We start from the raw sequence: 23877 nt of genomic DNA, 5'->3' as shown, positions 1-23877 counted from the left end.
ATTCCACCACACACGACCAAAATTCAACTCTCTTTCCATTATATGACACTATGAGGAAAAATATTCTGCAACATAGAGAAGAATATTTGGCATGAATAACTATATAGTTTTAAGAAAAAATGTTTTGGGGCAGCTAGGTGGCACAGTGGATAAAGCACTGGCCCTGGAGTCAGGAGTACCTGAGTTCAAATCCGGCCTCAGACACTTTACACTTACTAGCTGTGTGACCCTGGGCAAGTCACTTAACCCCCATGGCCCAGCAAAAAAGAAAAAAAAAGAAAGAAAGAAAGAAAAAAGAAAAAAATGTTTTGCTGCCACAAACAAACAAACAAAAAATAATCCCTATCTATTCATGACAGTTTGACAGGTTTCAGATCTACCAAATAGAGGCCAGGTCAAAGACAAGCAATAATGATGCCAGCAGGTATCAACAAGACAGGGAAGCAATATGGATTCAAGATTTTTGTTCAAACTCAGGCTCTGTGGGAGGTTAGACACCTCACTTCTCTTCTCTCAGGAAGTTTAGAATCATAGCATTGGAAGACCTTTACCTATCTAATTCAACCCTTTCATTTTATAGGTAAGTAGAAGAAAGTAAAATAACTTGTGACAGGTAAAAATCAGGGAATTTGTATTTAGGTACCTAAATTCTAGAGTCATACTCTGTACATTATCATAGAAGTCTTTCCTTCTGGAAAATGGAGTTAATTTATGTGAAGAAATTTATATGCATATTTTTTAAAAACATCTTTATTTAAAGTTTTGAGTTCTAAATTCTATTTTTCCTTCCCTCTCTCCTCTCCCTCTTCCCATTCATTAGCAGTAAATAATCAATATTCCAGAATTTTATTCACTTTCTTAACTTCTTTCTTGTTTACTCTTTGGCTAGATTTATCCAGCTCTGAGAGGAGAAGGTTAAGGTCGGCCACTAGCATAGTTATTATCTATTTCCTCCTGTACCTCATTAAACTTCTTCAAAAATTTAGTCACTATACCACTTGGTGCATATATGTTATGGGTTGATATGATCTTACTGTCTATGGTACCTTTCAGAAAGATATAGTTTCCTTCTTTATCTCTTTTAATTAGATCTATTTTTGCTTTTGCTTTATCTGAAATAATGATTGCTACCCCTGTTTTCTTTTTGCTTCAACTAAAGTATAATAGATTCTGTTTCAGCCCCTTACCTTTACCCTGTGTGTATCTCTGCTTCAAATGTATATCCTATAAACAATGTATTTTGGTTTTTAATCCATTCTGCTGTCTACCTTCATTTAATAGGTGAGTTTATCCCATTTATAGTTATAACTGTGTATTTCCCTGCATACTCTTTTTCCCTTGTTTATCCCTCTTTCTCTTACTCCCCAACTCTTTCCCTCCTCACAAGTGTTTTCCTTATGATCAACACCTTCCCCAATATCCCCTCCCTTGAGGAAGCAATGCTTCAGGCTCTTTTCTGTTAGGCTAGCTGCTGCTATTGCTCTTAGACCTTGTTCTCCTCCAGGTAGAAGAGACCTTTCCCGTAGGGCTGGTAAGCTGCTTCCCAGCTCCTAGAACAATTCTGAGGAGGCTTTCTGGTTTGGAGGGGAAATTTGGGAGGGATACAGAGGGTTACTTCCTCACTCTGCCATCCTGACACTGGAATTCTGCTTTGCAAATTTTAAGGGCTATATGTCAATTATGACTGAACTAGATAATCTTTAAGGAACTTTTTTCAACTCTCATACATTTAGATCAAGTATAACAATTCAGAAAGCAAAATTACGGACAAGCAAAGGACCAAGCATTTACGTACTGAGTTGCTCAGAGAAAGTTAAAAGGAGGTCATTTTTTAAGAGTGATTGGACACGGGGCAGCTAGGTGGCGCAGTAGATAGAGCACTGGCCCTGGAGTCAGGAGGACCTGAGTTCAAATCCAGCATCAGACACTTAACACTTACTAGCTGTGTGAACCTGGACAAGTCACTTAACCCCAACTGCCACACCAACAAAAAATAAATAAAATAATAAGAGTGATTGGACAAAAGAAAATAAGATAGTCTGGCAGAAAAATAGAAATATTTTACATGGAATATTTCTAGGATAAAGGTTGAAAATAGTAAATAATTTTTTGACAAATAGGTAAAATGTCTGGGAAAATTCTGAAAAAAGTACAAAAATAGAATAATTAGGAAGGTATGACTCTAGGGAAAAGTCAAATGTGATAGCATGTTCTATGCTAACCATAGCACTCTGGGGCCTTAGTGTGGGAAACAGAGCTGGGAATCACTTTTAGTCTTAAAATTCATGTGACTATCAAAAATGAAATGCCACAAAGTTGCAACAGAAAGAACTAGACAAAGAATATTATTAATGGTTTCTTTTTTGGAAAAAGATACAGTAAGAGATGTAAAGCAGAATAACTGCAAATAATAAGAAATGTTTTAAAATCATCACTTCAAACAAACCAATGATTGCCCTAAGTTTACAGCAGAAAAAATTATGCAGCCACCAACTACCAATAACATCTTCAAAAAAATTGAGATTTTATATATAGACAAGTGGCATTTCCCTTGTCTCACCAAATTTAAATATGCCTAATCAGAGATGAACATAAGAATTCTTAAATTACCTGAAGCAGCAGCAGCTTCCACACTAATGCTACTGTATGGTGGAGGAGAAGCCTCAGGTTCAAGTATGGGTGCAGAAGGAGAAGTTCGTGCTATCTGTGTTGAAGGTGAAGGTAGCTCAGCAGCAGGTGATTCTGAATTATCATCTTCATTATGAAGCTAAAGAAAAAATGGAATTCATTAAATATAACCAAAGAAAATGTAAGGTACTGAATACCAAAGTAATTTCCTCTCAGAACTCTAAAACAATGCTAAATTGATCTAATTATAAAGTCTAGTAAGCTAAAGAATACTTAGAAAAGAGTTGCTAATAAATATGGTCTTTTACTTTCCAAATATAAAAAGTTAAAGCCAAGTTACATAAATTTGTTTAATAAAAAAGAAAAAAGGAAACTAATTCCAAGGTACATTCTTCCCATTCCTCCAAAATAAGTTAGAATTTCCCAATCCTACCATCACAGGACCACCCATTATAAATGGAGTTGAAAACAAGTCACTGTGAAAAAACAAAATCTATACAATCAAAAAAATGGATCCCTGTCCAAGGGTATTTAGCTACTAAAATACCAAGAGATCTCATTTGCAACACAGTCATATGTATTATAAACTTATGGTATAAAACAGTCTATAAAACTTACTCTGTCTTAATAAAAGGCACACATTCATTAATTGATCTTCCAAAGGTAGGTAAACAGATAAAGACCCCCCCCCAAAAAAAAGATTTTCAGTATTAATAAAAGTTCATTTGACAAAATGACAAAATCTGACATTTCATGTTCCCTTTTTAGAGTCAAAATTCAAAAAAGGAAGACATATCAATGTGAACTAAACACATCAATGGGTGTGAATAGCGTTTAAATAAGATAGTCACTTCCTGTTAAAGATGGCAACATAAAAATCCAGTTCTCAAACTGCATTCACTCTGACTAAAAAGCGAGAACAAAAGAAGGTCAACAAGCCATAATTCTACCAACACAAACTAGAATCTTTTTTTTTGCAGGGCAATGAAGGTAAGTGACTTGCCCAGGGCCACACAGCTTGTAAGTGTCAAGTGTCTGAGGACGGGTTTGAGCTCAGGTACTCCTGAAAACCAGGCTGGTGCTTCATTCATGCGCCATCTAGCTGCCCCCCAAGCTAGAAACATTTCAGGGGAATCAAAACTATGCCATTTTGGCTGAAAAGTCTGAGCAATGAAGAAAGGAGCAAAGCCTGGGCCTGCTACAAAATCTCAAATCAGGAACTTAGATTGATGTTATAGTTAGAAGACAATGAACACTATGAAGAACTATTATGAATTAAGAGATAACTAAATTGTACAACCAGAATAAGACAGTCATTCAAAACTATAATCAGAGTTTCAGAAATAATAATTATCATACAGCTTAGCTGCAAGAACTATTTTAGTACTTGGAAAAAATGAAGCAAGATTTTAAAAATCAAATTATAAATAATATAAGCGCTCTAGAAGAAAGAATTGGAAGGAAAATATAGAACTTGGGAAAGAAGGCAGAAAACCTTGCACAAACACTCTGGAAATGAAAATGGAATAAATAAAATTCAGTGACTCCTGGAGTCAAGAAATATTAAAACAAAAACAAAAGGCTGGGAAAAAAGAAAGAAAATCACTGTATTCCCCCCCAAACCATAAAAGCTAATATAACATCAAGAAATAATGAATTAAAATAATCAGAGACTACAATGAAATTAGGAAGAATACACTGGTAACCTACTGAAATAAGTCCCAAATGAGAAACTGTCAGAAATTTCATCACCAAAATCAAAACAAAAATAATGCAAACAGACAGAAAGAAAGAATTCAATGGAAAATACTTAGCATTACATTAGATTTGACCGCTACTACTTAAAAGAAGAGAAAATCTTGAAATACTCCAAAAACCAAACGCCAATAGCATACAATGAAGAACAATTTATCCTGGGAGACTGAGGATATATAACCCTATAATAAAACATGGCCACTTAATGAAAGTCTTCCTTAAGACTAGAAAAGAGCAAATACTCTGAAATAAGAACAGAGAGATTAAGAGAAGTAAATGATGTGAACAACAATTGGTTTTGTTCTGTTTTAATGTTCTTAAGAGGAAATATCAAATCCGGCCTCAGACACCTGACACTTACTAGCTATATGACCCTGGGCACATCACTTAACCCTCATTGCCCTGCCCCACCCCCCAAAAAAGGAAATAAACAGGGGCAAAAACATAACATCCCAGGGAAGAATGAAAAAGGGTATAGAACTTATTATTTCTCATAACAGAGGATAAAATAGATGAACAAGGAGAAAGGAATAGAAGGGGAATGGGCATTATTATGAACCTGATTTTTATTAGAATAGAACAAAAGAAAATTGAAGACATCACAGAATTTTTTATAGAAGCATTTTAGAATATATATATATATGTATATATTTAAACAAACCAACTTCAGCAGACAGATGTAATAGAGGGATTAAAAGAAAGAGTAAGAACCAGTGATCAAGGTCTAGATGAAAGGAAGTAAAAAACAGTAGTGATTGTAAGCAGATCACTTTAATTACAAATCATTAAGATTGATCACATGCTTGCTCTTTTACCATTTTCTTATTCCTTCCTGACAACAGAGGAGAGAATATAAAAGGGCATGATGGAAGAAAATGAACAATTACCAAACATAACCATGTACTAGAACATGAATAGGATTAAGTCACCCTTAAAACAAGTGGTGCAGTGGATAGAGCACTGGCCCTGGATTCAGGAGGACCTGAGTTCAAATGCGGCCTCACACACTTAACAATTACTAGCTGTGTGACCCTAGGCAAGTCACTTAATCCCAATTGCCACACCAAAAAAACAAAAAAACAAGTAGAATAGATTCTAAAGCAGAATTCAATGCTATTAAAAAAAAAACAATTGAAACAAAGATTCACACAGTTAAAATACAGGGTTTAGAACACAAATTATTATGTTTCAGATAAGCTCAAAAAACCATTAGTAATAATGATTCCAGAAAAAGTAACAGTAAAAATAGACATAGTTTAAAAAAAAAAAAGTAGGGGCAGCTAGGTGGCGCAGTAGATAGAGCACCAGCCCTAGATTCAGGAGGACCTGAGTTCAAATATGACCTCAGACACTTGACACTTACTAGCTGTGTGACCCTGAGCAAGTCACTTAACCTTCACTGCCTTGCAAAAAAGTAAAATAAAATAAAATTTTTAAAAAGAGTCCATTAATTTTCTCTCTGGAGGTGGATAGCATTTTTAATCATTAGTATTTTGGAACTGTTGTGGGTCACTGTTCATCAGAGTAGCTAATTCTTTTGCAACTGATCATTACAGTATTACTGTTACTATGTACAATCTTTTCCTAACTGGGTTCACTTCACTTTACAAGAATTCTTCCAAGCCTTCCACAGTTTTTCTTTTTCTTTTTTTTTTTAGTGAGGCAATTGGGGTTAAGTGACTTGCCTAGGGTCACACAGCTAGTAAGTGTTAAGTGTCTGAGGCCAGATTTGAACTCAGGTACTCCTGACTCCAGGGCCGGTGCTCTATCCACTGCGCCATCTAGCTGCCTCTCACAATTTTTCTTAAACCATCCCTTTCATCATTTTTTACAACACAAGCATTTCATCACAATCATATACCACAGCTTATCCAGTCATTCCCCAAATGATGAACATCCCCTCAGCTTCCAATTCTTTGCTACTACAAAAAAAAGCTGCTATGAATATTTTTATACATATGGATCCTTTTCCTTTGTCTTTTATGTCTTTAAGGTACAGATCTAGTAGCAGTATTGCTGGGTCACCTACCATGACTTGCACAGAAATTATATGAATAAAACATAAAATAAGATTTACAGAAATAAAAAAATTCCACAAATATAGATATTAATTAGGGAGTTGGGCAATGCTAATATAATAAAGATGACAATTCTATCTAAATTAATTTACTTGCCACAAGTCTCTCCCCTCCCCAGTATACTATCACTATGCTATCAAAATTATATTCCTAAACCACAGATTTGACCATGTTATTCCCCACTTCTTCCCTACTCAATAAGCTCTAATAATTCCCTTTCAACTACAGGAGCAAATATAAAATCCTCTTTTGTATTCAATGCCATTGATTATCTGTTCCCCTTTTCTAATCTTCTTACACCTTACAACCCCCTTAATCAAATGCAAACACACACGAGTAACCCAGTGAAACTGACCTTGCTGTTCCTCAAATATGTCACTTCATCTCCAGACTGGGCATTTCAACTTGGTTGTACCACATGCTTAAAATATTCTCCCTCCTCTATCCTCCTCTTGACTTCTTTCAAGTGCCAGCTAAAATCAACCATCTATAGGAAACCTTCCAGATTCCCCTAAATTCTAGTGTCTTCCCTCTGTGTATATGTATGTATGTGTATACATATATACATATATAAAATTTTCTTATATCACTGTGAATATATTTCCTGAAGGGATAGCATTGGAAGAATAAATTTTTGTGAGCTAATACATTTATTATATATATTAGCAAGATTTCTTGGAAAGGTTAATTATTTACTTCCATGATTGGCAGGCATATAGCATCACTGGGAGAATATTAGAATTAAACAGATGAAAGTCTACAGAAACCCACAATCACTGAAAGTACTGCAAAAGTTCCCCAATGCAATTCAGTACAATTTCTCCTGATTCAACTCTGAACCCAACTCCCTGACAAACTAATAACTTAACGATTTCCTATTTGAAAAAGTCCAAAAAAATTGTGGTTTGGGAACTCTCAGATCTATAAATCTAGTAGGCAACAGGCTGGCTATGATCTAAGCTCTACTACTTTCTTTTGCTAGACTTTTCCACTCTGGAAACTTCTAACCCATGCTATAGCCATCTAGGCCTCAAAAGTCAGTCCTAGCAGTTCCTTGATGGTATTATCAAAGATGGGAGACAAATCAAGACAAGGAGGAGACTACACCTTTCTTTATAATAATTTTCAACCCTCATATCTGTCTCTTAGATGCTCTGATATGAAAGATACTAGAAAAAAATAATAAGAGGTTGACAATTTTGGGTCCCAAGTCTTGAGGAAAGCCTTTCGAAGGCTCCATTTCCTTTCTCCTTCTCCCGTGGCCTTAAGAGAACTGCAATCAAGGCTTAGCAACCCACCTTTCCCACACCCAAGCAACTGAGATCCAATTGTATACTTCACCCTTAAGTACTGAGAGCTGGATATATACTCTGCCTTTTCCTCTCTTCTGCTTTGTCTCTGGTGTTTCAAGATGCAAGCCTTTCCTTGTGCATAGAGCTGTAGAAAGGCTTAACTTGAAGGCAAAGGACCTGGCTTTGAAACCAAGGGTTCTATAACTTACAATCTATGTAACATTGGACAAATCACTCAAACTCTCTAGGCTTCAGTTTCCCCAAATGTAAAATATTTGGATTAGACAGAATCTAAGGGCCTTTTTAGCTCTAATATATGATCCTATTAGTTAAACTGCACCCCATACTAGAGACCTATTACCTTCAGGGTAAATGCCCAAGGTACCTCCTCTTTGAAAACTTCGAAGATGCAAAGCAGTTAAAACAGGCAGGGAAACTGTCCATCTGTATCAATAACGCTGGGCAATAATGTAGTTTTCATCTTTTTTTTTTGTTTTTCTGTCCAGCAGGTATGGTTATACCAGTCTCTAGCAAGTGGCTATAGAGTTCATTGAAAAGGCTTTGTACTTTTCCAGGATTCAGTGAAATTAGAATAATGAAAGCTACAGAGTAGATCTAAGTAGGCTACATCATATTATCAAAGATTACTTTCTCTCAAGAAATGGTATAAAATGCCATAAAGACATAAATTACTTGAAGAAAAGTCACATAAGAGATGGTCAGTCAGAAATGTTATGCTTGTGATAGTAAAAGAACACATCAAGACCTCTAGCATACTTGACAGATCATATATGAAGGATTTTTATTGAAAGATATAGAATGAAAATATGATCATAAATCTAGAGCTGGATAAATGAGGGGGCTGTTCTCTGCACTGACTGAAGAATACACAAGGCCACAAATCAAAATATCAAAGTAAGTTTTTATTAATTATTTTTTATAAAGAGCCATCTACATGGCTCTAGTCTAGGCTGGTAGACACTAAATTTCTATACTCAATTTCATCAAATTTGATCATAGAGATATAGAACTGAAATGAATGGGAAGAGAATATAAGGAGGAGTGGGGAGTGCTTAACTCAAGAGTAATATTTCAATGCTTTTATAGCCAGAAAAAATTATATCCTCTCACACTCAAATCCAATTAGAATAAAATAATCTCTTAAGGAGCAGCTAGGTAGTACAGTGGATAAAGCACGGGCCCTGGATTTAGGAGAACCTGGGTTCAAATCCAGGCTCAGACACTTGGCACTTACTAGCTCTGTGACCCTGGGCAAGTCACTTAGCCCTCATTGCCCCACAAAAAAAAAAAAAAAAGACTATGAACTCATTCTCAGAATAATATTCACCTAGAGAGAGAGAGAGAGAGAGAGAAAGAGAGCGCCATGAAGGGAAAGGAGAAAATTAAGAATAACTATAAGATAGGAAAGGGACATTACCCTTAAACTATAATGAGCTGTCTATAATCACTGCTTTTCATTTCTTGAATCCCATTAACTCTTCATACTCGTTCTTGGGTTAAACATTTTATTAGTTGCCTTTCTCAGTCCTCATCCTTCTTTACCTTTCCAGATGATACCCTTGACTACCCTCCTTCAATTCCAGATATTCTCTCTTTCCAGGATTTTTATGACATTGTTTTCCCTTTTCTCCTGCCTGACTTCTCAGTCTCTTTTACAGATTCAGCACGCACGTCCTGCTCCCTATGTATCTGTACACAAGAGGACTCATTCCTAGGCTCTCTATTTTCTCTTTTTATGATTATTTGGTGATTTGATTAGTTCTTGTGGTTTGAAATTATTTCTATGCTGATGACTCCACAATCTATACAACTAGACTACATATGTCTTCTGAAGTCCAATCAATCAGACAACATTCATTAAGGGCTAATGTGCCAGGCCTCCATACTGGGGGTGAAAGCACAAAGAATGAAACAATCCCTAATGACAACGAGCACACATTTCTTTTTTAAAAAATAATAATAATAGGAGTTTTCATCAAGTATCCCGAAAGGCTTTGCTCTCCCTCTTCCCTTGAGCTGTCCTAGGTAATCATTTAAAATGGTGAGGTACTCTATTGATCCAGAGAACCCCACAAAATCATGCGAGTCAAGGGGTTCAAATCTCTGGGTCCACTTCAAGAATACCTGTGAAATAGCCCAAACTATCAAGGGCATGCATATCTGAAAAGCTACCAAGTACTTGAAAGATGTTACATCGAAGAAACAATGTGTTCCCTTCCACTGATACAATGATAGAGCTGGCAGGTATGCCCAGGCTAAGCAAGAGGGTTGGACACAGGGTGGTTGGCCCAAAAAGAGTGCTAAATTATTGCTTCATATGCTTAAAAATGCAGAAAGTAACGCTGAATTGAAGGGTTTGGATGTGGGTTCTCTTGTCATTGAGCATATCCAGGTTAACAAGGCCTTCAAAATGCAATGGCGTACTTACAGGGTTCACAGACAAATCTATCTATACATGAGTTCCCCTTTGCCATATTGAGATGATACTGTCTGAAAAGGAACAAATTGTTCCTAAACCAGAAGAGGAGGTTGCTCAAAAGAAAAAGGTATCCTAAAAGAAACTGAAGAAACAAAAGCTTATGGCATGGGAGTAATGTGATATTAGTATGCAAATAAAAATGAAATGAAACCATTTGTTACAATCTTTTTAAAATAATAATAATAAACATTTTTTTATTTAAAGTTTTGAGTTCCAAATTCTATCCCTTCATTCCTCCCTTCCCTCCCCTCTCATAGGCAGTAAGCAATCAGATATGGGTTATACATGTACAATTATGTAAAACATTACCATATTAGTCATTTTCTATAAGAAAACTTGAATAAAAAAATGAAAGAAAGTGAACAATAGCATACTTCAGTCTGTGTTTCATCAATATCAGTTCTTTCTTTAGAGGCAGATAGTATGCTTTATCATTAGTCCTTCGAGATGGTCTTGGATCATTGTATGGTGAGAATAGTTAAGTCACTCAGATCTTCATCAAACAGTATTGCTTTCATTGTGCACACTGTTCCCCTGGTTCAGCTCACTTCACTATATATCAGTTCATATAGTCTTTCCAGGCCTTTCTGAAATCATCCTGGTTGTCATTTCTTATAGCACAATAATAATTCCATCACAATCATATACCACAGTTTATTTAGCCATTCCCCAACTGATGGACATTCCTTCTATTTCTAATTCTTTGACACCACAAAAAGAGATGATATAAATATTTTTGTACTAATAGGTCTTTTTCTCTTTTGGGGGATGTCTTTGGGATATAAACCTAGCAGTGGTATTGTTAGGTCAAAGGGTATTCAGAGTTCTATAGCCCTTTGGGCATAGTTCCAAATTGCTTTCCAGGGTGGCTGGATCCTTTCACAACTCCACCAACAGTAGATTAGCATCCCAGTTTTACCACATCCCCTCCAACAGCCAACATTTACCTTTTTTGTTATATTCACCACTGATTTTTTTATATGACTATACATAGCTTTGATTTCTTTGAAAACTGCCTGTTCATATCCTTTGACCATTTATCAGTCATGAAATTACTTGTATTTTTATAAATCTGACTCACTTCTCTATATATTTCAGAAATGAGTCCTTTATCAGAGATATTTGTTTCAAAATTTCTTCCCCAGTTTTCTGCTTTCCTTATAATCTTGGTTACGTTAGTTTTATTTGTACAAAAACCTTTTAATTTTATATAATCAAAACTTTTTATATTTCGTATTGCTCTCTGTATCTTCTTTGGTCCTAAATTTTTCATCTGTGCATAAATTTAATAGATAAACTATTCCATGCTCTCTTAATTTGCTTATAGCATTGTAACGATTGGAATGACACCACCTGCTGGAGACTTACTGTAGAAAAGTTCTGCCATGAAGCGAAGGTCTTTGAGGGCAAGACCAGGAGTCTTTTCTTTGGCGCCAGGAAGTGATGTTTGCTTGTGGGAGGAAGAAGGGGGGAGCCTGGTGCTCTGACTGGGGCTTTTTCCTGAGGACTCCGGCGGAGAAGGGAGCTAGAAATGTGCTCTCCCTTTAATAGATAGGAATCTAGGCCTTTCTCTCTCTCTTTACCAAATTCTTATTCTCCTTAATAAATGCTTAAAAGTCTAACTCTTGCTAAAGCTTATAATTTATTGGCAACCACTCAATAGATATTTTAGATAGTTTAGCTAGAATTTTAGCCTTAACAGCATTAACTTTTATGTGTAAATCAGGTACTCATTTTGACCTTATTTTAGTAGATGGTGTAAAATGTTGGCCTATACCTAATTTCTGCCGTACTGTTTTCTACTTTTCCCACCAATTTTTGTCAAACAATGAGTTTTTGTTCCAAAAAAAATGGATCTTTGGATTTATGATAGATTAGTCATTTACTATGATGTAATTTGTACCTATTGAATTCCACTGATCCACTTCTCTATTTCTTAGCCAGTACCAGCTTGTTTTAATAATTACCACTTTAAAATACAGTTTGAGATCTGGTACTGGTCCATCTTTTTCATGAATTCCCCTGATGTCCTTGGGCTTTTGTTCTTCCAGGTGAATTTTGTTACTGTTTTTTTCTAGATCTATAAAATACTTTTGATAGTTTAGTATGGTTCTAAATAAATTAACTTAAGTTGGATTGTCATTTTCATTATATTTTCTCACCCTACCTATGAGCAATTAATATTTTTCCAACTGTTTGGATCTGACTTTGTGTGAAAAGTGTTTTATAGTTCTGTTTACATAGTTCCTGGGTTTAATTTGACAGGTAGACTCCCAAGTATTTTATATTGTCTACACTTTTTAAAAATGGAATTTCTCTCTGTTGTTGTTGGACTTTGTTAGTGATACATAGAAATGCTGATGATTTATGTGGGTTTATTTAGCATCCTGCAACTTTGCTAAAACTGTTAATATTTTCAAGTAGTTTTTTAGTTGATTCTCTAGGATTTTCTAAGTATGACATCATATCAATCTGCAAAGAGTGATAGTTCTGTTTCCTCATAACCTATTCTAATTCCTTTCATTTCTTTTTCTTCTCTTACTGCTATAGCTAATATTTCTAGTGTAAAGAATTGTTATTTGAGGTTTTTATGCCTCAGCACGCACTGGCCTGGAGCTCCGCAAACCACATGGTGCTCCACCCACTGGTTGTAGCAGTTGCCAGGGCTCTGGCACCTCACGTCATCACCACTCGCTGACACCTACATGGGCCTGGCAAAATTATAATGATTGGAAGCCTAGTGAGGGCAGTCATGTGAATGTCAGAGCGGCCATCCCATTGGCTGGGGTTGTGTGGGGTGTTTCTAGGTTTGGGGGAGAATTGGGCATTCTAGGTGGAAGCTGGAAAACAACAGGCATTCTGCTGCGTATTTTCAGCTGATTCCTGGGCAGTGGTATTTTTTCATGTATTATAATTTCCCTTTCCCCATTTTATTTCCTTTCCCATGATCCTACAGATCCTGTGTGTGTGTGGTTTTTTTTAAAGTTCATTCTTGTTCAAATAAATCTTGTTCTGTTTTGAGGGAGGCTTGCCGGTCTCCTCCTTTGCCCCAATATTACGGCGAGCCGCTTAGCTAGCACTCCCCAATTAAAAATTGGTCCCCACACTAGTATAATATTAAATAATAGAGGTGATTAATGGGCATCCTTGCTTCACCCTGATTCTATTGTTATTCCATTACAAATAATGCTCACCAATGGTTTTCTATAAATATTACTTATCATTTTAAGGTAAGCACCATTTATTTCTATGCTCAAGAGTTTTTAATAGGAATGGGTACTGTATTTTGACAAAGGCTTTTTCTGCATCTATTGAGATAATCATATGATTTCTGTTGATTTTGTTATTGATATGGTCAATTATGCTGATAGTTTTTCTAATATTGAACCAGCCTTGTAATCCTGGTATAAATCCCACTTGGTCACAGTGTATGATTCTTGTGATATATCGCTGTAATTTCTTTGCTAGTACTTTATTTAAAATTTTTGGTAGCAATATTTCTCTATAATTTTCTTTCTCTGTTTTCACTTTTCCTGGTTTGGGTATCAGCACCAAATGTGTCTCATTAAAGGAATTTGGTAGGACTCCTTCACTTATTTTCTCAAATAGTTGATACAATATTGGGATTAATTGTTCTTTAAATGTTTGGTAGAATTCACTTGTTAATCCATCTGGTCCTGGGGATTTTTTCATAGAAAGTTAATTGATGGCTTGTTCAATTTCTTTTTCTAATATTGGGTTAAGTATTTTATTTCTTCTTCTGTTATATTTTTTTAGGTATCCATCCATTTTATTTAGATTGTCAAATTTATTAACATATATTGGGCAAAATGGTTCTTAACAATTGTCTTAGTTTCTCCTTCCGTAGTGGTGAATTCACCCCTTTCATTTTTGATACTTGTAATTTGTTTAATGAACATACATTTCAATGGAGGAGACAACAAGTACATAATAAATAATGCATAAAGTTAAAAGATACAAAGTAGTGAATTAAAAGGTAGTTTTAAGAGGAGGGTGCTAGCATTTGGAAAGATCAGAAAAGGCTCATGCAATAGATGGTATGCCTCAAAGGCCAATACTTTGTAGTAGAAGCTGATATAAAGGAATTCACAAATTTGAAAGTTGACAAGTGGTTTCATGTGATACTGGACATTTTAAGGCACTGCCGATGACTCTCAGAAGTCCATGGGGGAGAAGTTGTCCATTATGTTATAAATTAATTAGTTTGGGGGCAGCTAGGTGGTGCAGTGGATAAAGCATCGGACCTGGATTCAGGAGTACCCGAGTTCAAATCCAGCCTCGGACGCTTGATACTTACTAGCAGTGTGACCCTGGCCAAGTCACTTAACCCCCATTGCCCCGCCCCCCAAAAAAAGTTAAAAAAAAAAAAGATAAATTAACTAGTTTGGGCAATTTCACTGACATTACTGTATAGACTGTTTTGTAATTCCAAGTTCATAATCTGTTTTCGTTAGCTTCTTTAATTTGTTCTTCACTTAATAAAACTTAAATCTGTTCTGCACTTAATAAATAGGCTGTTGGGCATAAGGGAGACTAGTCAGGTAAAAATATATACCATTGCCACCACCTAAAAGCAACACACATTAATCCATTCTTGATTCATTTGTTTAATGGTGTCCTTTTCTTATGTGAGGACAGGTTATTATTAACCAACATATGATACTTGATGATCTGACCCAGTGCCTCTCCTGCTTGGGTCTTAAATTACTATAGTTTTGCAAGGATCAGAGCTATGGAATTAACCCTTCAAAGAGCTATTGAGTACTAATAAATGAAGTTACAAGTTTTATGAATTGGATGAGTTTACCTACTCAATGAGCCCTTTCTCTTGTACTTGTTCTTTCCCAAACTTTTAAGAGCAAATTGCTTCAGTGCATCATTTATACTATATTAATTTAGACTGGTTTCTTTTTTTTTTTAATTTTTAATTTTTTAGTGAGGCAATTGGGGTTAAGTGACTTGCCCAGGGTCACACAGCTAGTAAGTATCTGAGGCCAGATTTGAACTCAGGTACTCCTGAATGCAGGGCCAGTGCTCTATCCACTGTGCCACCTAGCTGCCCCTAGACTGGTTTCTTTGTTATTTTTTTGTGTGTGTTTTTTTTTCTCCTAGTTTCTGCAAAGGTGAGCAATATATGTATGTATATGTAAAAAAAAAAAAAAAAAGATGCTATACCTTAAAGAAGATAGAGACTCTATGGGGGGAAATTAAGGAAGGAACGTATTCCAGGTATGGAGGATGTAATGTCCTGTATTAAGAAGAGACATGGGGGGGCAGCTAGATGGCGCAGTGGATAGAGCACTGGCCCTGGAGTCAGGAGGACCTGAGTTCAAATCTGGCCTCAGACACTTCACACTTACTAGCTGTGTGACCCTGGGCAAGTCACTTAACCCCAATTGCCTCACTAAAAAAACCAAAAAAAAAAAAAAAAAGAAAAAGAAAAAAAGAAGAGACATGGGGCAGCTAGATGGCGCAGTGGATAGAGCACTGGCCTTGGAGTCAAGAGGTCCTGAGTTCAAATCCAGCCTCAGACAATAAACACTTACTAGCTGTGTGACCCTAGGCAAGTCACTTAACCATAACTGCCTCACCCAAAAAAAAAAAAAAAAAAGAATAGACAGACCAGTTTGCCTGGATCAGAGAGTGCAGGAAGGAAAGAGAATAATGTACAATGAGGCTAGAAAGATGGATTGGGGTCAAGTATTTAAGGCTTAAAATCTAAACCTAGAGGTAACAGGGAGCAACTGGAGTTTATTGAGTAAGAGTTAGTCAGATCTACCCTTTAAGAAAATTACTTTTTCAGCAGTGTATAGGAAGGACAAAAGTGGGAAGAGTACAATTAGAAGGCTTGCAATAATCCAAGAAAAAAGTAATACAGGTCTGAACTAAGGCAGTAAATATGTGAGAGGAGAAAGGGGTTGGATTTGAGAGATGGACAGCCCCACCTGGATGTCCCAAAGGATCTCAAATCCAATGTGTCCAAATTCAAACTTATTTTCCCTAAAACAAAACAAAAATAGAAAACAAACAAAAACCCACCTACTTCACAAATTTCCTTTTTCTGTAGAAAGCATCATAGCAATTGTAGTTCACTAGCTAAAATTTATAGTCAAGGTTTAAGTATGCACAAAACATTTTTTTTTTTTGCATAGCATGTTTTAACATTACCCCCTACCTTCTGTTTGGTTGGGGATGAGGATGGGGGTTGGGGGGAGGGTGGAGCACTACAGGAAGAAAGAGCTTAATTTATTTTCTAAAAAAAAAATTTCAAAGGACTTTTTATTTTTCCTCCAATTACATGTAAAGACAATTTTTTAACATTCATTTCTAAAAATTTTTGAGTTCCAAATGTTTTGCTTCCTGAAACACTAAATAATTTTATATAGGTTATACATGTGAAATCATACAAAATGTATTTTAATATTAGTTATGTTGTGAAAGACACAGACCCAAAGGGGAAACACACACACACACACACACACACACACACACACACACACACACATGCGCGCGTGAAAAATAGTATGCTTCAATCTGCATTCAGACTTGCAATATTTTCTCCTTGACCTGGGAATTCTGGAATTTGGTTATAATATTCCTGGAGGTTTTCATTTTGGGGTCTCTTTCAGGAGGTGACTGGTGGACTCTTTCAATTTTTATTTTACCTTCTGATTCTAGAATATCAGGGCAATTTTCCCTAACAATTTCTTGGAAGATCACATCTAAGTTCTTTTTTTGAACATGGCTTTCAGGTAGTCCAATAATTTTCAAATTATCTCTCCTGGATCTATTTTCCAGGTCAGCTGTTTTTCTAAGGAGATATTTTTTCATTCTTTTGGTTTTGCTTTATTGTGTCTTGATTTCTCATAAAGTCATTAGCTTCCATTTGCTCAATCCTAATTCTTAAGCAATTATTTTCTTCAAAGAAATTTTATATCTTCTTTTCCATTTGTCTTTTCAAGCTGTTGACTTTTTTTCCATGACCTTCCTGCATCACTCTCATTTCTCTTTCCAATTTTTCCTCTACCTCTCTTACCGTATCTTCAAAGTCCTTTTTGAGTGCTTCCATGGTTTGAGACCAATTCATATTTTTCTTGGAAGCTTTGGATGTAGGATCTTTGACTCTACTATCTTATTCTCAGGATGTATTTTGATCTTCCTTTTCACCAAAGAAACTTTCTAGGGCCCGCATTTTTTTCTGTCTGCTCATTTTGCCAGCCTATTTCTTGACTTTTAACTCCTTCTTATGGTGGGGCACTGCTTCCACAGCACACTGTCCCAAGCTTCAGGGGTCCCAGGTGGTACAATTTAAGGAGAGGCATGTTCTAAACTCCCTTGGCCTGTGCTCTGGTCTGTAAGTAACCACAGACCTGCTTGCTCTTTAACCTGGGAACATAATTCTGTTTCACTATGGCTGCAAGCTTGGGCATGCCTGTGCCCCTCCCCAACCTGGGCTGGCACTCAAGACTGCTTCCTGGTTCTGAGTATGGGCAATACAACAGAGTTCCACCTCAGCACCAGTAGAGACCCCTGAAATCTCCCCCCAGCCAACAACTCAACCTCCTCACTGGTCCATGAACTGAGTAGCCACTGCCTCAGCTGATTCCAAGGCTCCAGAGGCCTGATTGTCTGGGGCTAGGGCTGGGTCTATATGGTATGGCCCCATCTGCACTCTACTCTCACCCAGTAAAACAGACCTTTCCTGCAGATCTTCTAAGCCATCTTTGGCTGGAAAATGATCTCACCCCATCTTTTTGTGGGTTCTGCTGCTCCAGGACTTGTCTTATGGCATTATTTGAAGGGATTTGGGGGAGAGGAGTCACTGCCCGCCCTCCACCATCTGCATTCAGACTTCATCAGTTCTTTCTCTCAGTGTGGGTAGCATTTTCTATCATGAGTCCTTTGGAACTGTCCTGTAAAATCATATTGCTGAAAATAGCTAAGTCATTCACTGCTGACCATCATACGATATTGCTATTACTGTATACATTGGTCTTCTGGTTCTTCTTACTTCACTTTATATCAGTTCATATAAGTCTTTCCAGCTTTTATTGAAATCAACCTGCTTGTCATTTCAATCACAGACCACAACTTATTCAGCCATTCCCCAACTGATGGACATCTCCTCAATTTCCGATTCTGTGCCACCACAAAAAGAGCTGTTATAAATATTTTTGTACAAATAGGTCCTTTCCCCCTTCCTTTGGTCTTTTCAGGATACAAACGTACTAGTGGTATTGCTGGATCAAAGGGTATGCACAGTTTTATAGCTATTTGGACATAGTTCCAAACTGTTCTCCAGAATGTGGATCATTTCACACCTATACCAACGTATAGTGTCCCAATTTTCCCATATCCCCTCCATCATTTATCATTTTCCTTTTCTGTCACATTAGCCAATCTGATAGATATGAGGTCATATCTCAAAGTTGTCTTAATCTGCATTTCTCTAATTAATAGTAATTTAGAACATTTTTTTCAAATGAATATAGATAGCTTTGATTTCTTCATCTGAAAACTGCCTTTTCATACATCTATCTATATATAGAGTGAGAGAGAGAGATAGTCTATCTATCAACTGGGGAATGACTTGTAGCATTCTTATAAATTTGACTCAATTCTCTATATATGAGAAATGAGGCCCTTATCAAAGATACTTACTTTAAAAATTGTTGCCTGGCTTTCTGTTTTCCTTCTAATCTTGGTTGCATTGGATTGTTTTTGTTTAATGTAATCAAAATTATTCATTTTATATCTAATAAAGCTCTCTATATTTTCTTTGGTCAAATATTCTTCCCTTCTCCATAGATCTTACAAAGTATTCTTCACTCTCCAAATTTGTATCACCTGTTATGTTTAACTTCTTACTCACTTTGACCTTATCTTGGTATACAATATAAGATACTGAAGAAAGAACATAAATTAACAGACTGAATTGAGTGTAAAAACAATATTTAATCATCCACTAAGTTAAGGCACTAGTGGGGAAAAAAGCACTGTATTTGGAGTCAAGAAGACCCAAGTTCAAATCTCATCTCTTATTCATTACATGTGAGACCCATGGCAAGTCACTTAACCTAATCTCTAAGACCCGTGTAGATATAATTTTATGATCATATTTGCCAGGTAGCACATCCTAGTGTATAAATAGTGTACACTGAACATTTTCACCATGTTTATAAAGATAGGAACTAGATCTGTGACTTCTTGATATATAGTGGTCCTGATAAGGAACTTCTTTTGTGTAATTTAAAGTCTTAACAGAAAGTTACATAGAGCACTTGAGAGACAAAGTGACTCACCAAAGGTGACAGAATCAATTTATATCAGAGGTGGAATTGAAACTCAGATCCTTTTGGCTTCAAGGAGTCAGAACTTTATCCAAAATGCCATGCTGGATCTCATATAACTACCCTCCCTACCCCACCGCACCCCCAAAAACACACATCAACATAGCCCACTATATACTTTATGGGGCAGTTTCAACTCAGTTTGAATATAATATTGTAACTGTAATAATCTGTTTAGTTTTATAAATTATGTGGTTCCTGTGAAGACATCAATTTTGAAAATCTTTTAGTTTTAACATGAGAGATCAAAGGAGGTGACTAGATTACATTTAGAAAATTGTGCAGGGGCAGCTAGGTGGCACAATGGTTAGATCACTGGCCCTGGATTCAGGAGGACCTGAGTTCAAATCCGGCCTCAGACACTTGACTCTTACTAGCTCTGTGACCCTGGGCAAGTCACTTAACCCCAATTGCCTCACCGAAAGAAAGAAAGAAAGAAAGAAAGAAAGAAAGAAAGAAAGAAAGAAAGAAAGAAAGAAAGAAAGAAAGAAAATCATGCAGCACTTAACAACAATGCCAAGATGCTGACACAAAAGCTCAATATTCTCATTCTCCCAGTGTTAACATATGTCTATGAATCACCTTAACACAATTTCTGAATAACCAAAATTGCGGATGAACCAAAGGCATGTAGTGAACATATTTATTGCTGCACATTATCAATAACTCATCTGCAAGAAGCAGTATAAAAGAGCATCTACGAAATGTGAAAAAATAAGGTTTACTTATTATGTAATGAGAGGAAGGGATGAGAAAAGGACAACACAAATGCTGCTCTGGTAACTCTGCAAAGTTAAAAGCCCTAGAAGGACTCCAGCATAAAGAATCTGTGGGCTAGTTAACAAAGCCAAGATCATAACAGGGTAAAAAAAATAAGCTGTACCAATGGAGTATTCATATCAATAGAGTTCTCTGAAGTTTGGAAGTATGGAAGTTCAAAGAGCAAATTATAACAGTTACCTAATGATCTAACTTGTCTTTTGGGAAAATTTTATATAAATTTTCCTAACATTTTACTACTCAAATTTGCTATTTTACACCTATGAAACTTACAAGCATGAAAATTGAGTTAGTTGTAAATAATAATGATGAAGGGCTAGTCCTTTGTTCCAGGATGTGACAACAGGAATACTTATCCTAGGTCTTCTTGCCTAGGAGCCACTTGGGGAAAATTAAAAGCAGTGTAAATCACCTGTAACTTCTAGGCCATCCAGAAAACAACTAGGACGGTAACAAGCTCAGAAACCAAGTTTTATTCATATGTACACACATTCATATATATACACACACACACACATACACAAATAAAAAACAGCCAATAAAAATAAGAAACCTGGAAATAATAGGGGTAGGGAAAGCAAGTGATAGCTATTTTCAAATATTGGCCAAATGGAAAAAAATATTGAACAAAATTTGTGTAACAAATCTCTTCAACACTCTGTTAAAGCCTATGTGCTCCTTCTCAGAATCATATCATAAAAAACAGATGATGACAAAAGAAGCCAAGTAAAATGAAATGTAATAATCAAAAAAGATTTTTAAGCAAGTTCGTGGATTCTAGGTTAAGAACCCCTGCATTAGACAATTCTGTGTAGCTCCACAGTACAGCACTAAGATCAATATGGACTATGATAGAGAGGTGATTTCAGCATAGTGTAGGAGGCTGAACTAGATGATATTCTAAGGGCTTTCCTACTCTAAGATTCTAAGAGTGTAACAGTGAGAAGAAATACAGCCTCAAAACCAGAATGACCTGGGTTCAAATGACACATCTGATACATGGTGGCTATGTGACTTGCTAAGACACCTAAGCTCTCAGTGCTCTAAGCAACTTTCTAAAACCATCAATCTCAGAGAAGATGCCAAATTGCACTGGGAAAACGATTTTCTTTATCTGAGATTTCCTTATACCACTGAAATCACAGGCCCTGTCCCTGACCCTATCCCTAATGCTATTTTTTTAAGTCACTATGATTTAAAATACTTTGATATTTTTCATAATCTATATTGTATGTTCTGGGAGAGTAGATTTGTAAATTGTTGTTCCAATTGTGATCACAGACACTGTACCCATAAAAGGAGCACAGCCACTTAAGTGGCCTGAGACTAGAATTCAGCGACATTTTGAAAAGGGTTCCGATTTGTTATTGAGACCTCAGTTTGTTTTGGGAGTTCTAATGGCCTTGAAAGACTTTCACCCAAGTGGTGTTCAATACTGAAAATACTTCCCACAAAAAAATAAAACCCCATGTGACAATGGTCTTACTAGCTACTGCTCCAAGATATAAAGCCAACTGCAGGGGGCACCCACCAACACCAGGAAATGATGAAAGGCAGGACAGTTCTAATAGGAAAAGAGGGGAATTTTCCTAAAAGCCACTGTGCAATTTTGAATCTAATTTCCCCAGCACCTGGCACAGGAAAACACTTAGGAGCCTGTACAACAATTTGGGTCAATGTTGTACAATAACAGATAAAGAAAGAGATGAAGTTGTGTTTGAAACACAATCATCCCAAAAATGAGAAAAAGACCAATTTGTACAAAAATATGTATAGCAGCTCTTTTTGTAGTGGCTAAGAATTGGAATTCAAAGGAATGTCCATCAATTGTAAAATGGCTAAACAAGCTGTGTTATATGATGGTAATGGAATAGTATTGTGCTATAAGAAATGACAAGCAGGATGATTTCAGAAAGGCCTAGAAAGACTTGTCTGAACTGATGGTTAGTGAAGTGAGAAGAACCAGAAGAATGTTATGCATAGTGACAGCAATATCATACAATGAAGAACTGTGAATGGCTTAACTATTCTCAGCAATACAATGACTTGAGACAATTCCAGAAGACTAATGATTAAGTATTCTATTCACCCCAAAGAAAGAACTGATACTGATTGAACACAGATTTAAGCATGCTATGTTTCACTTTCTTTCATTTTTTTCTTTTATTCATTTTCTTATACAAAATGACTAATATGGTCATGTTTTACATAATTGCACATGTATAACCTGTATCTATCTGATTGCTTACTGCCCATGGGAGAGGGGAAGAGAGGGAGGGTACAAGGGATAGAATTTGGAACTCAAAACTTTAAATAAAAATGTTTATTATAAAAAAGGAAAACAAACAAACACAATCAATGACTGGTTGTCATGGCAGGGGTGGAATGAATCCCGTCTTCCTACTGGCTGTTAACATCCCCACTATGAATCATCTTGGGAACCCAGTATATACAACCTACTTTAGGGATCACTGCTTTAGGGAAGTGGTAGAAAACTTTTTTTATTACCACTGTGAGTAAAATTGTCAGTTGCATAACATACTGAAACCAGAATAAGAATCAGAAATTTAGGAATTAATCAAGGTTTATTGAGTTTGCCAGCAAGGGAGTACCACCCATGAGCAGAGACCCTCCCCCCCTCCACCCCCCAAGGAACAAGGATTATATACATTCTAATTAGGCAGAAGTACAGGACACCTCTTGATTGGACAGGGCTTGTTACTGGGGGCTTGGGCATAAAATTGGGGATGTATAACAAGAAAGGGTCTTGTTTGGGTTAGCTGTTTCTTATAACCTTGCCCTAACAGAGAGTACTGTGTTCCAGATACTTGCTGTTTCAACTGTAAAGAACATAGCAAACGAGGCTAGGAGCTGCAATACAAACAGGATCGAAGCCAAAACAGAGGAACTATAGACAAAATGAAGTTGCTATAGTTTTCTCATCTACCTACACAACTATAAAGTCTTTTAGAGACAATATAAGGCAACATCACTTAGCTAAAGGGTTAAACTCAATTCTGAAGATTCTCTGTGGCTGGATGTGAGTCATGGATACCAAAATCTCTGAAGAATTAAAAGCTATAGTTACTCAAAAAATAATGGTGGGTGTGTGAGTAGGCTGCAACTTATTACCAAGAAAGAATTATATGGGAGAAGCAGCATAAAAGATGTCATCAAAGTGATTTATGACTGCAAAAGAAGGTGGGCACATTATGTAGAGAGAACAAGAACTGATGGATCCTTTGTATGTTCCACTAATATGTACACAAATGTCAGGTCAGAGAGAGGAAGGACTTTAGCATGTTGGGAAGACTGCCTTATGAGATTTATGAAAGGAGAGGGACAAGATTCGGACAGAATGAGAAGGTGCAGATGCGCTACATTCTGCACTGTTGTTGGGAATACCAACATAGACAGAGATGAAGCCATACATTCACTGAAGAATAAAAGTGATTCCATTGACTAGCATACCA

General features: G+C 36.4%; 1 protein-coding gene across 2 annotated transcripts in view; it reads right to left on the bottom strand.

Annotated features, from left to right (window-relative positions):
• NDFIP2 (Nedd4 family interacting protein 2) overlaps window positions 1-23877 on the bottom strand; it is a 116659-nt gene that overhangs the window by 57677 nt on the left and 35105 nt on the right. For both annotated transcript variants that reach the window (XM_043994516.1, XM_043994517.1), the window contains exon 2: window positions 2611-2767. In XM_043994516.1, the coding sequence (XP_043850451.1) occupies window positions 2611-2767 (157 nt within the window). The remainder of the gene's footprint in view (window positions 1-2610; window positions 2768-23877) is intronic.

Source organism: Dromiciops gliroides, chromosome 3, assembly GCF_019393635.1.
Source record: "Dromiciops gliroides isolate mDroGli1 chromosome 3, mDroGli1.pri, whole genome shotgun sequence".
Classification (NCBI taxonomy): Eukaryota; Metazoa; Chordata; class Mammalia; order Microbiotheria; family Microbiotheriidae; genus Dromiciops; species Dromiciops gliroides.
The sequence above is the reverse complement of the archived record's forward strand: the minus strand, read 5'-3'. Positions and strand labels throughout refer to the sequence as shown.